At 30.2% G+C, this 16837-nt stretch overlaps 3 protein-coding genes across 7 annotated transcripts in view; 1 reads left to right on the top strand and 2 right to left on the bottom strand.

Moving 5' to 3' along the window:
• The window catches only part of LOC109540345 (juvenile hormone esterase), an 8910-nt gene extending 5321 nt beyond the window's left edge, over positions 1-3589 (bottom strand). The window contains exons 1-4 of the mRNA XM_048665015.1: positions 3354-3589; positions 3157-3294; positions 2874-3014; positions 2334-2472 (exon numbers count right to left, since the gene is read on the bottom strand). Of these exons, the coding sequence (XP_048520972.1) occupies positions 2334-2472; positions 2874-3014; positions 3157-3294; positions 3354-3401 (466 nt within the window). The 5' untranslated portion in view covers positions 3402-3589. The remainder of the gene's footprint in view (positions 1-2333; positions 2473-2873; positions 3015-3156; positions 3295-3353) is intronic.
• LOC109540349 (DNA damage-regulated autophagy modulator protein 2) overlaps positions 1-10417 on the top strand; it is a 17762-nt gene extending 7345 nt beyond the window's left edge. Inside the window, exons 1-6 of one of the 4 annotated variants that reach the window (XM_019908699.2) lie at positions 6646-6827; positions 7168-7294; positions 7968-8092; positions 8189-8412; positions 9929-10067; positions 10133-10417. In XM_019908699.2, coding sequence (XP_019764258.1) covers positions 7227-7294; positions 7968-8092; positions 8189-8412; positions 9929-10067; positions 10133-10311 — 735 coding nt within the window. In that variant the 5' untranslated portion in view covers positions 6646-6827; positions 7168-7226 and the 3' untranslated portion in view covers positions 10312-10417. Of the gene's footprint in view, positions 1-6645; positions 6828-7014; positions 7295-7967; positions 8093-8188; positions 8413-9928; positions 10068-10132 lie in introns of those variants that run through there. The other 3 variants (XM_019908698.2, XM_048665017.1, XM_048665018.1) reach the window with 3 other exon arrangements.
• Positions 4479-15661, bottom strand: LOC109540350. 2 transcript variants are annotated; one of them, XR_002172184.2, is made up of 3 exons: positions 6150-6645; positions 5938-6083; positions 4479-5003 (listed from the first exon to the last, which is right to left on the bottom strand). XR_002172184.2 is itself a non-coding variant. In XM_019908700.2 (3 exons), the coding sequence occupies exons 1-3, from the start codon at positions 15501-15503 to the stop codon at positions 4919-4921; spliced, it is 303 nt and encodes a 100-aa protein (XP_019764259.1). In that variant the 5' UTR covers positions 15504-15661; the 3' UTR covers positions 4479-4918. The 2 variants fall into 2 exon arrangements, 1 of the variants encoding a protein (XP_019764259.1); XM_019908700.2 differs by lacking the exon at positions 6150-6645 and adding an exon at positions 15432-15661.
• Between the last annotated feature and the right edge of the window lie 1176 nt (positions 15662-16837).

Here is a 16837-nt window from a genome sequence, read left to right as displayed (position 1 = left end):
ATTAAATTAAATCGTATCGATACAATCCCGGTACCGATTCCCTATGTCTTACTCTCCGTCTGTAGTCCAGATGCAGCCCAGATGATGTCCATTTGCATTGTATTGCACGATTCGGTAAAATATTACTACCTAGTAGTTTAGTGATTTTCATCCGAGACAATTGTTAAACCAGATGTTGAGCGGATATTTTCTAAAGAAGGCAGGATCAATTTATGAAAAGATTAAGTGCATATAAAGTGTCACTACTATTATTAATAACTTTTAATGCAATAATATGTTCTATTATTTGTTATTTTATTTTGTAACGACAAATTATCAATATTTAGATATCTATTTTGTAATCTTTCATATTTAACATAAAATGATAAACATCATGACTATACTATAATATGATATTTCAGAAAACATGGGTTCCGTCTTCTTATTTTCTATCCCGCAACGCATTCGTGATGTTAAGACGATACGAATCTCCCTTCAGCTTATAGTTGCAAAATATGTAAAACGAATTTATTAGGACATATTTTCAATTCTCTATATTATTTATATGATTAATTGTGTTGACCACGCATTAAAATGGATTTTTTCCCTTCATATACCCTTTGATTCCTTTATGATTAAATCTTCTCAATTTAGTTTAATTTTTTTAGCCATGGATTAGTTGAGCTAGAATCTTTTATTTGAACATACGCATTTTCAAAGCACCAAAATTAATTGATTTTTTAGTCCTATTCAGATACAAGTTGTAGCAGATGTTCATGAGCAACATACACAAGAGCAGTCACAAAAACATGCTATAATGCGAAAAGTATTAAGTAATGCTGAACGCCAAAAACGATTTTGTTCTGAAAAAGGAGCATTAAGTAATAGATCAACTCAAAGTAGCTTTCATCAACTGAACGTCAAAGATTATACAAAGCAAATAAGTAATTACGACAAAAAAATACAGAAACTCAAGAAGAAGAGTTTACACAAAGCCAAGAAGAGCAATATGTACAACATCTCGTTAAATAATGTTAAATGTTGCAAATAAAAAAGATATTTTACATTAAAAAAAAAAAATTTTATTTTACCTATTCATTTATAAATTATTAGACTAACAAGAATATTAAAATTATAAAATAAATTCATTATTGCCATCATGCGTTCAATATTTTATGGTTTCTATTAATTTATGAAGTTCTTCTGTCGACGCACACCATTTTTTTTGTTTTATTTGAGTTAATTAGTTTATCTAATTAAATTCATACTTAATGTAATGAAATAATAATTTACAGTTTTACCTTTTCGCACTTTACCAAGGCTTTAGTAAAATTGTATATTGAACTTACTCCCGTATTTTTAAGATAATTCTTTCGAATCTAATTAATTCGAATTCTAAATTAGGAGCTCATTGGAAAATGTTTCTCATTCAAATTATTAGTGAAAATTTGGCGATTAAAAAATATATAAAGCAAAGAAGCAAAATAATTCTGACATCTTATGGTACCAATAATTTCAACTCATGCCTAAAAAAATTAATTTATTTTGAGCGCTTTATGGACTAGAGAATCTGTTTTTTTCTTTTTTCCATTCTTTAATTCTATCTTTTCATAATATGGAACAATCGGCGATTTTTTTTAAATTTAAATACCTACACATTACGAAAATAATTATTGGCTAGAAGGCGATTTTTTATTAATTAAATTAAGAGGTTTATTTATTTTATTTTGATTTGATTTCACTTGATGAACTTCAGAAAGATCTTAGTAGAAAACAGGACTTTTTATTAATAGTCAATTAAATATTTCGTAATCAATGCATTATGTATTTTATTAGATATTTCTTAAAAATCCTTTGACATCACATTTTTAAGATACATTAACGGTAATCTAAAATTGGTGGATTACCGTTCCTTACGTTTTTGCAAAAAATACAAATTATTAAATTAAAGAATAAACATTATGGAGCTCTAAAACCCATTTCCAGTTTTAAAAAAATTCGAAATCAATAAATTTGCTCCCCAGATCACTCAACTACCTGCAATTAAATCTTCATAGAATCTTCTGCGATCAGAATATGAGTTTCATATATGTATCTAAATCTCAAAAAATATACATGTGCCTATATTTTTAGAGCATTGTTCTATACGACATTTACTGTTTAAGGTATTGCTGCTGGTGCAAGATGTGGAAATGTAAAATAATTTCGAAACTTTTTATTTTACCACTTTTGCCATGATGAAATATTTTTAAGAGTTGGTACATTTTTCTCTCTAGTAAAGTGCAGTAAAGATCCAACGCGATCCGATTCCAATATTAATTAATAATCATCGCATACTTCAGATGATTACCTACCTAGTCTGTAGTTAAACGTGGCGACGACCACATTTTTTTCCAATAAAAATTCTGGGCCGAAATTGACATATTTTGATGAGCCAGTTCGAAAGGCCCCTCCATAAATCCATAACATAACTGGAAATTTTTCTTCAGTTGCCTAAAAATGTAGAAAGCCTTGACGAAAGAGGTTCAATTGATAATGTGCTCCATGCCCTTTATAAAATAACTTAAAAGTTGAATAAAAAGATTCTAACAAACTCATTTTTACTTCAACTCAGTGAAAGTTCAGACTTCTTAGTATTTTTACCAAAAAAATATTATTAAATTATTATTGCAAGATTATTCTTTACTTCGTATACCCAACAGTCAAAAAGCAATTTGTCTTTGTATGAACTAGGACTTTTACTAAGGCTTACCTAATCTCTTTGATATATGTATTAATTTTGGAGCGCAACTATTTTTTGTACTTCCATTAATATTTTGTTAAGAATGTTAAGAATGACATGACGGAATGTATGTTTACTTTTAAACAACCTGCATACGGTTTTACCTACTTACATTGCTTAATATTGGAGTGAAGATGTTGATGAATAAGCAATCTTCATTCTCATCGTCGCTATCGTTTTTAACTGAGAAGCAGATGTTTCCATCTTGGGTTGTATTTTTAATGTCAGTCCAATTGGTAGGTGGTTCCGGAGCCTAATTTTTTAAAAATATTATCAAATGTGAAAATATATATATTGTTTTTTTTAGAAGCGTTGCCTTGTGTTTGATAATCGTTTGAACAATTTCATTCATATGCTTATATAACAGTCAATTAACAGGAAATAACAATGCCAACCTGAAACCTGAGAGTACCAACAGGCGCGGCAGCATATGGCACACCTTGAAATGCTCTAAATGATATGTTATTAGGTGTGGCAAGCTCTCTACCCCTAATTGTGCCATATGGAAGATCCACTAGTAAATCTACAGCACACTATAATAAATAGTTGTATCTAAAGCAAACTATCACGTATGATATTAATTAGCACTTACGGTTGAATATGTCACGGATAAAATAATTCCAAAAACTGACCACTTCATTTTACTAGACGTAATTGTTGTGAAGTCATTTCAAGAATGGCTCATCTAAACTGCTATACTAACTATTTTACATGGATTTAATCTTAATTCTTGATACTTTAGATTATTTAAATTACGAATTTCCAACTCTAATGTATCCAGAATCATACTTAAATATTTCTAGCTATGAGGGAAATGTTCAAATTTCAAGTAGATGTCTGTAAGGATCGGTACTTAATTGAAAACATATCTATTTAACAAATTAAAAGTAGAGAATGAAAGATAAAATGATAAGATATAAAGTAGACCTGCCTGAATAGTTTGCGATTTATTGTTGCAATAGTAATACGAGTATCCAGGCAGTGTATATCTGAGCCAACATTCAAATTGAATTAATCGAAAACGAGTTGAGGAACAGGAACTAAACGAAAAAGAAATCCGAGAAAAAAGGTTTATCTAGAACACATTTTATTCTTATTCATTTATGTTATTGATTCAAAATTCTAGAATGCATACAATAAATTTGTACAACAGACTTATGTTAGTCTATGAAAACGATATCATCTTTCCTCAGCTATTTGGTTTTAAATACGTGGTAAAATCGTTCCTTTTATGTATTTTCCACTCCTTCATTTATTTTGTATATTTAATGATTTAAAGACGGATTTTGAAAGATGTTCGTTTCATCCCACTTGTTGCTGATATCTATCTATCTGCCGAATATGCCGTGTTCTAAGGGCCTTAGTTGGCAATGTAAAACTAAGGTTTACATGTAAACTTTACCCGAATACATGCTCCAGCCGCAGAAATGTACTCTTCTGGGTCCAGAAAATGGCACTATATTGTCTCTTTATATAAAACCAACAACACTCTGGACCTGAAGATTTAATGCCAAGTTTTTCCTAAAAATTGGATGGATTACTAAAAAGTTTTGCTTGCTTTACTAAAAAAATCAACTTAACAGGTGAAAATAACATTTTGGAAGCCTTACAAAAATGCATTTAGTGCTCTTGATAACAATCGTGGTATTTACCGACTTACCCATTTTTCAAACCTTTTCGTTGTAAAATTCAAGTAAAAATAAAAATAAGCAAATGATTTCATTTATGGTTTTTTTATTTACTAAGTTAGGTACATAAATTATAATTATTATCTATCTAAAAATGACTAGATACAAGCTGAAATACTTAAGTATAATGACTAGACTTGCCCTTATATGCTATATAAAATCAATTTTTATTTATTCATTATTCACATAAGGGGTTATGTGAATTTTTATTATCAAGTAACTTATTAGTTACGTCAATGTGAATTCACACTCTCATATTTGCCTAGTTAGTAAAACAATCAAACTAATACGTAAAATACCTTTGATTGAAATCAACTTATTAAAAAATGATTATAAAAAATCCTAAATCTATTGACTAGAAAGAACACGCTGTTTGAAATATAGTATAGACTAATTTGAATCAGTAACAAGTATTGTGGGATTTTCGCCTTCTAAGTACCTAAAAATAAACTCTAAAACTCTCTCTTTCTCAGGAAAAGCTATTCGTAAAAAGCTTTTCGTAAAGAGCTTTAACAGTGGGATGGTCGTTCGGAAGGCCTTGAGCAGACAGAAACCTGGAATTGTAAAAATTAAATAAGAAAAACATTGTTAAAAACTTTTAGAAAATGTTCACTGTGTCATTCATGCATTTGTTGGGAGCGTGTAATACGAAGTGATCACATTTGACAATTTTCAAAATCATAATCACACATTTTTTATATACATTCCCACTGATGCAATTAAACTAATGGTAAATAAAACTAATAGCAAATTAATTTAAATCTGGGTAATCTGATATCCCTAGACAACGCGAGAATCGACTGCAGATAATCAAACCTTATTAAGTAAATCTACGAGAATGTTCTTTCATCCGAGCAAAAATAGATGCGAACTTGAAGAATATCTGCAAATACTCGAAAAGTTACGCAATGAATATCGACGGAGTACTAAGTACACTTACGATTTGCAGACGATATTGTTATCATCTATCAGTACAAACTGAGAAGAAGAGATTAAGAAGAACAAACTTAAAATATATCAAACATTTTCGAAAGTCTCTTTTGTTAGCTATTTCTTAATTCCATATGTACCTACATGAGACAGAAAAAAATGAACCGTCCAACATCCGATTCTGTAATATATGTATAATACATTTACATTTACGATATTAAAGCATACTCTTTTCGTTTTTGTTCTTGCTGAAAACATAAAGTTTCAGAAGACCGTCGAACATAAATAAGAAATATGAAAAACTACTTAAAAGACATGTTTGTGTAACCGTTTGAATTTCGTTACATACACATAAAATACGTTTTACTTAATAATTCTTTGCAAAAAAAATGATATGGTAAAAATATTTAAAGGAAAGCACCCAAATCATAACGATTTTATCCAAGTACCTCCAACTACATTGAAATTACTTAAACTCAACCAATGCATAATAAACTAAAATCGTTCCAATGTAGCTTTGAAGGGCTTGCTCTTTTTTTTTAGTTTTTCATTAAATACCTCAAGGTTTCCATAGCACATGCTGCATATCCTTCCATCTCAGGATCGTGCGGATTCTCTTCTTCCTGCTTCATTTCCGCTTGCATTTGGCATATTTTCTGAAGGCACAGTTTAAGCATTTCGGTGACATGATCCTGATTTTTCACCTGCAAATTCAAAACATTAGATCAACACTATCATCAGGGTGTTTCCGAGAAATTGTAGGTACTTACAGAGTACTTAATTATACAGAAAAAACTTTAATTTGGCGTATAACCACATATAATTTTATTGTAAACCGGACCAACGTGTCCAAGCATTATTTTCTAAAACAAAAACTTCTCTTGATTTGCTGAATGTATTAGTTAGAGACGCGGACAGTTAAAAACACTATAAACATCCATCATGAACTTTATAAACGACAAAGTAAAACAAATATACAAACTAATATTTTGTGATAAACATTGATTATAAATTAATTGAAACCGTGGAGATTTTTTCCGTGGAGATATGGGTCAGTACTAGTGACCCATCAACACTTATCTGAGTTTAGTTTAGCAGAACAAGCATTGAATTTCAAAAATCACATGCAAGCCATATACAAACATGAACGTCACACTGTTTTATCGTCTCGGTACTTATTTTATTATCATTTTCCTATACATATTAAAATGATATTAATGAAAAACAGTTTTATTATCAATTCTACAAAAAAATATAAACTAGCATACATAAGTATCGGCATCATTTGTTAGTTCAGCTTCTTAATTGGTATGAATTCTAAAAGCTTACCTTAGTTAATGTTCTTTACAAACCTTTTATTTTTTAATTAAATTAACAATTTTAAATTAACAAATTAATAATTGTTGCGGTTAAAATAAACGCGTTTTGTTAATGAGCTTTTGAAGCAAGTAAGTAACATTATTATTGACTGTGTCTATTATGAATCAAACGATATAGAATATATCTTTTCCATGTGCATAATAAGAATGGAAAGTTTTTAATGGTTACCTTCAATTTTTCCGGACCAAAGTTCAAACTAAATTACTCTAATTTTAGCTTGAAATTGCAGTATCTGACTGTCTGTCGATACGTGAAAAACATCCTTAAAAATAACAAGTTATAATAAAAAAGTCGACCTGTGAACAACAACTGCATATTATTGTGCGATTGCATATTTTGTGTTGCTGCTGGGAAATATGAACCAGAAGAAATTTGAAATCCAGCTTTTAATATAAATTTCATTTTAAGATAAGTTGGAAGGTCTGCGTCCTGTTTATGCTAAGTTTGCTTAACTTCAAAGCTTTCCAATGAGTGGCATTATTCGGTTGTTGCCTTGGGCTATTGTTGCTCTAATCACATGCACGACATCCATCACGTGAGTAAAATTTTTAAAATTTTATATTTATTTTAATTTTTTTTTAAATTGTTCATTTAATATTTGCTATTAACATCAAAATTGTGTAGTCGGTTGTTTAAACATTTTTTCTCAAATATTCAAAACTATGATAGAGGTGTTATTGTGTCTTTTTATCTCTAATTACCTGCAACCATAAATATTTTATTTATTTAGACCATATCATGTCATTTGAAGCTCTTTGTTTTTAATAATTAATTTTCATGTAAATAATGAACATGTTTTATTTATTACGAATTAATTTTTAACGACATATTTGTGTAATATTTTATTTCCCACTTAAACTTGTGTGCATAACTTTGATCAGTTAGTTTGTAAAAAACGTATACTGCTTGAATATTCCTAGACGTTTACAATGTTCAAGAATTTTAATAAGTAAAAATATTTTTAATTATGCCAAAGATGATAACTTTAAAGTGAAAAATAAAGTTCGATCCAAGTAGGTACACGTTTTACGACATATAATGATTTTATGTTCTGATTTGATTTTTTATAAATAATTCTATTTCGAAATTAGGTCGGTTTTCAGTAATTACTTTATCATTATTTTAAAGTTTTGGTGTATTTTCATCAATAATAAATACAGTGCAATTTTGCATAAGATTGAAACCTAATAAAGAAAATATGTTTGTAGGTTTTATTTGTCTTATATTAAATATGAGCACGTGACATATATATTGCCGTATATAAGCGATACTGGGACATTCCCACCCGAAAGTTGTATTTTTGGACAAGGATTCAATATAGGATCAGCATTAAGTAAGTATTTTTCAAACCATACCTGAAATTTGAAAAATTCACTGCAACCGAGTAAAAAACATCCAGTTCATCCAGTAAAGATTTTTAAAATTTTAGTAGCCTTTGCGATCTACTTGAAGTACCTTCAGGTGAAGGAAATCTACAAGAAACACCATATCGAGGACAAATACAATGTGAATAAATTGGCCTTGATTTTAGGACTTATGGCTAGTGCAGGCCTAAATCTGGTCGCAAATTTTCAAGAAACTAATGCATTTTCTATACATTGGTTTGGGGCTATTTTAACTTTTGGGGTCGGATCGTTGTATATAAGCTTCCAGGTTTGTTATTTTTTATTGCCACATAATACCTATGCAATACTTAAAAAAACGCAATTACCTATACCTTCCAAGTGTTCCATTAAGTTTCCATTAAGGAATATATCTTAATGAAACGTTCTGATGAAAGTTGAACATCACAAGCAAACGACGTTACACAATCGTCATTAATTGATGATAATTTTCCATTAAATTTTTCCGCAACTTTGTTGTTTTCTCAGCAAATGATAAACTGTCTAACGTGGAATATATTTTTGAATGAATGGAATATGGAATAAGCCAATTTAATAAAACTTATTTTTTACAAACAAACCGTGCGAGTTTATATTTTTCGCTCAACTGTCACATTTTTACTTAGGAGAAAATTATTAATTAACATTATGTGCAAAAATTTAGAACAAGAGAACATGCAACAGATCACTAAAATTATTATAAAAATGGGTCAGAGGTATCTTAAATAACTCAAATTAATTTTCCAAAAATTTACAAATAGTGCGCTTTACAAGATTTTAGCCGCTAAAGTAAAATATGAACGAATCAATAATGGTTTATGCATTATGCATTATATTTAAGAAGAGAACAGAATTTAGCCAAAAAGTGTTAGCAAATGGTACTATTTTCAAAACGCAAAACGTTGGGTTTTTGTTTCCACATAAAAGTAATTTTACTATCGCCTAATTTTTATGGAAAATTGAGCAAAAAGTTTTGATAGTTTAGTAGTAGGAAGTATAATCTGCTGTTTATTTTCCATTGAAACCTTCTCAATAACATATTTGCTAGACCGAGCAGATATTTTCGATTTTTTGAATCAACCAATTAGTCATTTCAATTAAATCAGTACATTAAAAATGATAAATAATTAATTAAGGTATCAACTAAGTCACAGATCAAAATGTTAATCACTCTCAGTGCAATGTCTTCTTCCTGAAGATACTCGAAATGAAATATTTTTGTGATTTATTATGTTATTAACCTCAGCTGGAATTAATTAAATTTGATGTCATTATTATTTTTTTGGTAAACGGTTTGCGCGCGATTTTAATGTCTTCTTCATAAACAAGTTTTTAAGTTTAGATTTTTTTGAATAGAACAGTTAACGGACTAGCTAACATGTTACTCAAAATCCGTATATCTAGTTTCCATTCAAGACTTTCATTGACAAACATGAATCCAAGGAGCATCATCAGCAAGGAAAGCCCAGAATGTCTATTTTTGCACTAATTTTATTAAATTTGTACAAATTATGAGATAAATTTAAATAGGCAGCATGTAATTAAGATGTTAGTGGACCACTCTATAGAGTTAATTAACAAGCTCGATATTAGGCAAAAAAAAATTAATATGACGATCTGAATCTGTTTAGAAGAATTTGTAATTTTTTCCATGCTACTTTTTACTATTTGTATGTTACCCAATTTGAACGATTTGGATAATCCACACATATCAAATTAAAATTAATTAATTAATGCAGTCTTATCAAAAATAATTCTCAATTGTTTTTCTGAATTGATTTTTTTAGTGTTATGTATATATAAAAATATCTCCCGTGATTGGACAACGTAAGCTGACGATGTTCCGAATACTACTTTCTCTCGTTTCTGCAATAGGTTTTATAGTTTGCACAGTAACAGCGTTTAGAAGCTATGGAGAATTTAAAGGTAAATACTTAATTTATCACCAACAATTTAAATGAGGATTGAGTAATCAATCATCTTTCTTTCAGGTAAAGATGTAACAAAATGGCAGAAAGAAGACGGAGGTTTTCAAGTTCATCAAATCAGTACGATCACTGAATGGATCACCGCATCCAGCATAATAATTTACATTTCTTTGTTCTATGAAGAATTTAAAAGAATAACTGTAAAACCATTGAATATTAGTCTAGAAGATGGAATAGCTTAAATAAACTTGTAAATTAATATCTGGGTTCAAATATATTACATGGATTTTCCTCAAACAATGAGATTAAGTGTAAGAACGCGTAATAAACTAGAATTTTTTTCATCGAGCGGTGTTTGTTTCTTTCAACCTATAACAGTTAATTACACCAGGTTCCCATCAATAATTAAGTAAAAAACCTACAAAGGCAACTTTGAGCGAAAACCTTGTTCTAGCTCAATCTGAAAGTTAATATCATCGAACGAGATATTATTTATTTTTTTAAATATATTCATTACTCCATTTTACAAAACTGCAAAACCTTATTTAGCAAAATTTTAAGTACAGGTAAACCAAAACGTACAGGTTTAAGTTGACGGTATTTTGAAAAAGGCATTTAGTTTTAGTACAAAAACAAACATCGTGTAATTATTGCTATAACATTTTACGATCTTTCTGTTGCAATAATTAATWAATTTSCGGAAATTAACTCGACAATYAAAGAGGGCAGATTTTATAGATAATTGCTGGCTGATGTTATAATAAGTAAAAGAATGCCTCCCGTGCAATGCGTCAATCGTCGTTTATGATAGTATTTAATACAAAAATATCTATTCAACATTGCAAAAAAATTGTAATTATCGTGCAAACATTACACAACGTTCGCATATGAGAGGGACAACAGTTGATAACAATCTTACACCAGAAGTACGAAAAAGAGGAATCTAAAAGCAACATAAATTACAACAAGAGTTTCGTTTGGATAGAAATAAACTTTCACAAAAGTTTAAATTCCTTTTAGAAACAGCAAGCTGGACAATAAAGAACACGAATTTTACTTTTTCTATCAGTTAATCCAAATCCACATGATGACATATCTGAATATTTTCCCCGTTTGTCTTTTGTATGCTTGCTTTTGGGACACCCTGTATATAGGAATTTACGTGATGTTCTGCAAGTATTTAAGAAATATATTTCTAATATGCATTTTAAGTCTACTGTCGGATTCCCTACGATTATAACGCATCAAGCTTTAAAAGTATTTGTCTTTATAAAAATATATTTTATCATAAATAAAGAATATTGATTCTTGTGTGTTTAGGCAAAGCACATAAGAGAGCGTATTGGGTAATTGTGACTAGAAAATACAGTCTGCATCGAAAATTATTGTGATAATCTTCACCAGATCAGGACGGCCTCTCTTCTTCATTATCTCTTGCCTTATTTCTTTTAACATCCACGATTGTAGTTTTCACCCTATGTAATTCATTTGCATCGTTGTATTGAATAATTCTAATTTTCCATTTTATTGTATATTTCTTGACACCCTAATAAAAAATTAAAATATTCATCTTGCTGACCTCCCAATAAATAAAATTGCCGTTCCAAGTTTCAAACGAAGAAACTTTCCAAATACCCCAATAGTATCATACTTTATGTTCGGAACGAATATGTGGAATGATTTTACAGAGCGGAGACAAAAATTTGTGAAAGGAATACAAATATATTTTTTATTTAGGGCCTGATCTGAAGACAAAGTTATTCAAGCTCGTAACTAAGTATCGGCTTTGTCCTTTATTTGAAAAATTATTTTCAAAATTAAATTTGGCATTACTGTATTTAAAGTAAAGAAATTGCCGCTTGATGCTTTGTAAAACTATTTCAAGAAAGTGTTGTTTGTACCAAACATATCTTCTCTATCTCTCTAGGAGTCCTGCTGATGAGTATGCCAAAAAGAGGGGCCGATTCCGTAAAAGTCATATGAGAAATACTAATTTGCAAGTTTCAACACTATTATTATTAGATAATCATTATTTAATTACTACTATATGTTAACTGCTAAATTGCTCGTTCATTTTTAATCATATACAGGATGATTCAAATGCATATTTATTTCAGTTTTTTGCTTTACGACTAACATTAGATTTTTTTATCCAAATTTATTGTCGTGTTCGCTTTCCCGTGACACTCTTCACTAGTTTTAGTTTATATTAAATAACTTTTTTGCTTTGAAAATCATTGGATGACTGAATATATCATGTCTATAAAAGCGTTGTTAAATAAGTGTTTTGACTTTTAATAAAGAGTATAAGAATTTTAAAAAGATAAAATTTCGATTTTCAGTTTAACAGAGGACCCTAAATAAACAGGAAAACTCATAATTATTACTTAGTATATTGAATTCTAACGAGAAAGTTTGCTGATGCTTACAGAAATTCGAGTACTCAAAGTGTGCTCTATAAGGAAAATGAGTAAAAGTTTAATAATTATTCAAACGCCATCCATTCAAACGCTGAAAAGAAGAAGTTTCAAGAAATGTTCGTTTTTTGTTTCATAAAGTGCAAAGGATTTTTAGTGTTACTAAATGTGCTAAAAATTTAAAGTAATTAATATTTAATTAATAGTTCTCAAGCTGTTCCGTCGATTTATAAACATGTCTCTTTTTGGTCTTTATTTTCATCTTGGCGTTTCCGTGTAAAAAAATTACTAATATTATAAAAAAGGAGTTTTTAATTTATCTGACCCATATGAAAGCTTAAAAACGAACATTACAAAGGTATTTTCTTAAAACTACGAAAACTTAGTTATTATATAGTTGCCTCTGGAAAAGACTTAGGAAAGAAAAAATATAAAAGTGAGTTGCATTTAAACAGTCAAGTCCCGCAAGAAATCAAAGATTGGTCTGAGTGGAAAATGTTAAAAATAATAAAATACACGCTAGTTGGAAGTTCTGAGAATTTTCGTAGAATAGACGAATTGAATAAAAAAGTCTAGAAATATTCCATAGGAAAACATAAAATATTGTCTAAATTTTCCAAATAAATAATAGCCAGCAAACGGGTTGTGATTAAATGGTTCTTTCGGGTTACCATAGGCTTACAAAGATTTCTTGATCACAACGTTTACGTTTTAGTAATTCCATCAATCATTTTCAAGTGAATATATAGAGACCGGACAGTTGTTTCCATTGTCCAAGTAATGTAGGTGAAACTTTATGACGAATTGCTTATTGAGATCTATGTGAGATTTTGGGTTTTCTTTATATAAAATCTGGTAGCGAGAGAATCGAATACAACTAAAACCCAATTCTGAAACGTATTACTCTTCGGAAATCTGTCGGAACTGATAGAGTTTAGAACAATAGTGGTTTTACATTAAATATGTTTGAAGAAAACAAACATGTATTGCGACAGCCGCAAAAAACTTTAATCAAAGACATGATTATTCCTGTGTTGGCGTATTGTTCAGATCCTTGAAAGGCTGTGGCAGCCAAAATTTCGTTGCGAAGGGCTGTTGGGGTTAATAGTGAAGTTACAGGAGAAAAGTGAATCAATTAATCCGATGGTGTTCCACCCCAACTATACATAGAATAATTAATGTAACGGCACTAGAAAGGTGGACGTCTCGACTAAAAGCTGATAATGGTGGTTTTATGAAAAAAACTCTTCCAGCTGCCAATCAACGTCTTTGCGCTTGTGCTTCACTCGCTTCGACTGAAAGTGTTTTTTCCAACTTTGGACCAGTATTAAATTTTTATTAATTGAACAGCCCTAATATTATTATCAGATTTATTTAATAGGTGCTATCATATGCAGCATTACATGTATGTAAACTTTTTACATGCTGATATAAACCCTAAATTAAAAATATGTGGGTTTAAAGCATGGTTATATGAAATTGATTAGATCGTGGAAGCTGCTAAAGTCTAAAAGTCTATGTGTGTATAATCCCGCTAAACATGAAACATGACTGAAACGTTTCAAATGTGCAGTTATATTGCACAAATGCAACATATCATGGAAACGTTTCAAAAATGTTTCAGAAACGTCTTTAGGGCTCATGAGATTCATGGTTATACCGCCTCCCATCGCCCATGGCATTTATTATCTTATAAAACATTCTCTCCGAACGACGCATTATCTGGGAGGTTGTATTATTTCATTTTTCATTACTAGATTACTTGACTGGTTCAGCAAAATAAGTGATAATATATTGGTAAGTATCTATATTTTTTAATTATAGAAACTTTAGTATAGGTAAGTATATTTAGCTAAATTAGCTCTAACTTAGACCATGTGGACGATGTTATGCTGTTCTCATTTCGAGTTGCTCAGTTCATTTATGTACTAAGAGGCTTATGAATATTATTTGAGGGCAATAAAATGAGCCGAACAAAGAAAAGAAAGATTTCTGACAGGCATCTTTGGCGTTTGGTGAACAAGAACGTAATCAAACTAACATAATAATACTAACAGTTCTGTATATATTGAGTATTTTGAATACTCCATCTTAAACTGCACACTGTATAGGGCTGTATTATTATTTTTTCCCTTTAGGTTGAGGTTGAGGCTGTCGAAAACGATGATTGATTATAAACTGAGAATTTATCCAACTCCAAAGAAGGGGTCCTTTGCTTAGAGATAGCTGGGTTTTAGAAATTATTTATATTTTTGTGTGTTTATGTTGGTTCTTGTTTATTTATTTAATAAAATTGTTATTGTATATATTTATGCTATTTGAGTGTTATTCATCAACTTTTCGAGCCTGTGAATTGTACATTTAAAACGTTTTTAAACAAGTTAGCTTAAAATGTTTTGTAAATATTTTTATGAAAATGTTATAGAATCATAAAACTACATAGTGATTCTTTGATGAGTACAAATATTTCAACGTGGTATGTTTTTGTCCTCAAAGCACGGCAATCCTATAGTTCTGCTTCTAGGGCCATTATGTACCACCAATTAAMATATTCGCATTCTGCAAAGATACACCATGTATAATGTTACAAAATATTTATTTGCAACGTTTAAATAACGTCTAGCGCAACGCTTCAGTAACATTTCAACGAAACGTTTCTGCAATGTTTCAGYGAAACGTTTCAATGAAGGCGGACRTTTGCWGWTCAKCMGAGACAAGTYTSYRGTTACATAAACATTTCKGAAACATATAGTGCAGGTAACTGAAACGTTTCGGGATTTTAATATACGTTTCTAAAACGAAAAATYGTGTAGCGGGATATATACAGTGCCAGTGCATGAATGTAACCATTTCACTACATTCAAGTACTTAAACAGTATCTATTTTACCATGTAATGTAATATTCATGTATTGACTAGATAACTATTTGAATTATACAATCTTACTCTGTTCGGACGTCGTGCTGCTCTTCTCAAGTTTGTGCCCGCAGTCTTTTTGGAAACCTTTCGCGATTTCATTACAAATTAGGGACAATTTTATCGCCACTTAAAATGTTACCGACTATTACCGAGCTAACTAGTCACAGAATGAAAATCTCTTAGATTTCAATGTTGTTGGTGCACCCACCCCAAAATTTCGAGTTCAATTGAACCGGTGCCCGACATGTGCCTTTCGATTCACACATGTCGTGGGGGAGCGCGTACACTTGGTGGTTTGCGTGCAGGACCGTCATAAAACCTTCTAAACAAAAATCATGGTTTGTCTGTGTTTGATTTCTTTTTAAAAATGGAAAAAATATAAGCTCAGTTAGAGCGCAATTGATTTTTGTACCTTCACTTCAATCCAACGGAATTTTACATTTCCAACAAGTCTATCTCATGAAACATGAGTTGGTGAACAATTGGAAACCAGGGATTAAGATTTTTACTTGAAAGTTGCGACAATGTTTTTAGGATTAAAAATGCATGGAATACTTCGGATTTAAAACTCAATTTTATATCACAAAATTGCTTGCGGTTTAATTAAGAAATATTTATGTGCACTTTAGATGCTGTTGTTCTTTATAAACATGACCATTAAAAGCAACTTTCTTAGATTCATTCATAGCGTGCACCTTGAGTTATTTTCTCTGAACGTTATGCCAAAGCTCTATTGAATTTTTTACAAACCGTTTTTTCTAAAGTTATACATTAACATAGAAGCTTTTTCTGTAGTCAACAAACCATAGTGCAAAAAGCTTCATTGAAGAAATATAAAGTGTTATTGTGTGTGATTTATTACAGGAAATGAAATTTATTGAAGTATTTGGAGCGACTGAAAATAGCTACATAACTAACCCAATCTAACCAAAATTATTAACTCAAATTCGTAACTAACAGCGTACAACAGCTTTTCGTATATGTGAAGCTCAATTTAAGTATGTGCCAATACTATTTATACGGTCTACATTTGCGAATAATGTTTAAAAAAAAATGGAATATTTTGGATGAGAAATATTAAAGCCCTATTCGCATATTTAGATACACATATTGAGTGTCTCCAGAATGACCCTGATGGCTGAAGAAGTAATAAGTAATCTAATCTTACGTAAAATTGAATTAATTTATCAAAGTTGCAATCGCCTCATCTCGTTATTTTCATTTCTTTGTTAACTTTTTCCTCTTGCCAGTTTCTACGACTGTTTACTACCTGATTTTTGGTAGCAGTGCGGTCTAAATCAATATCAATCACAATTTTCGTGTTATTATGGTTTTCTAAACTGCTTTTAMTACTGTGTTCAAAATTCAATTGGATTCACAATGGATACGATTCCTTTTAGGGAGTGATTGAAGCTCWCTTGGACAGCAAAGCA

Source organism: Dendroctonus ponderosae, unplaced genomic scaffold (assembly GCF_020466585.1).
Source record: "Dendroctonus ponderosae isolate FM_Combo_2020 unplaced genomic scaffold, Dpon_F_20191213v2 Dpon_F_20191213_3, whole genome shotgun sequence".
Taxonomy (NCBI): Eukaryota; Metazoa; Arthropoda; class Insecta; order Coleoptera; family Curculionidae; genus Dendroctonus; species Dendroctonus ponderosae.
The sequence above is the reverse complement of the archived record's forward strand: the minus strand, read 5'-3'. Positions and strand labels throughout refer to the sequence as shown.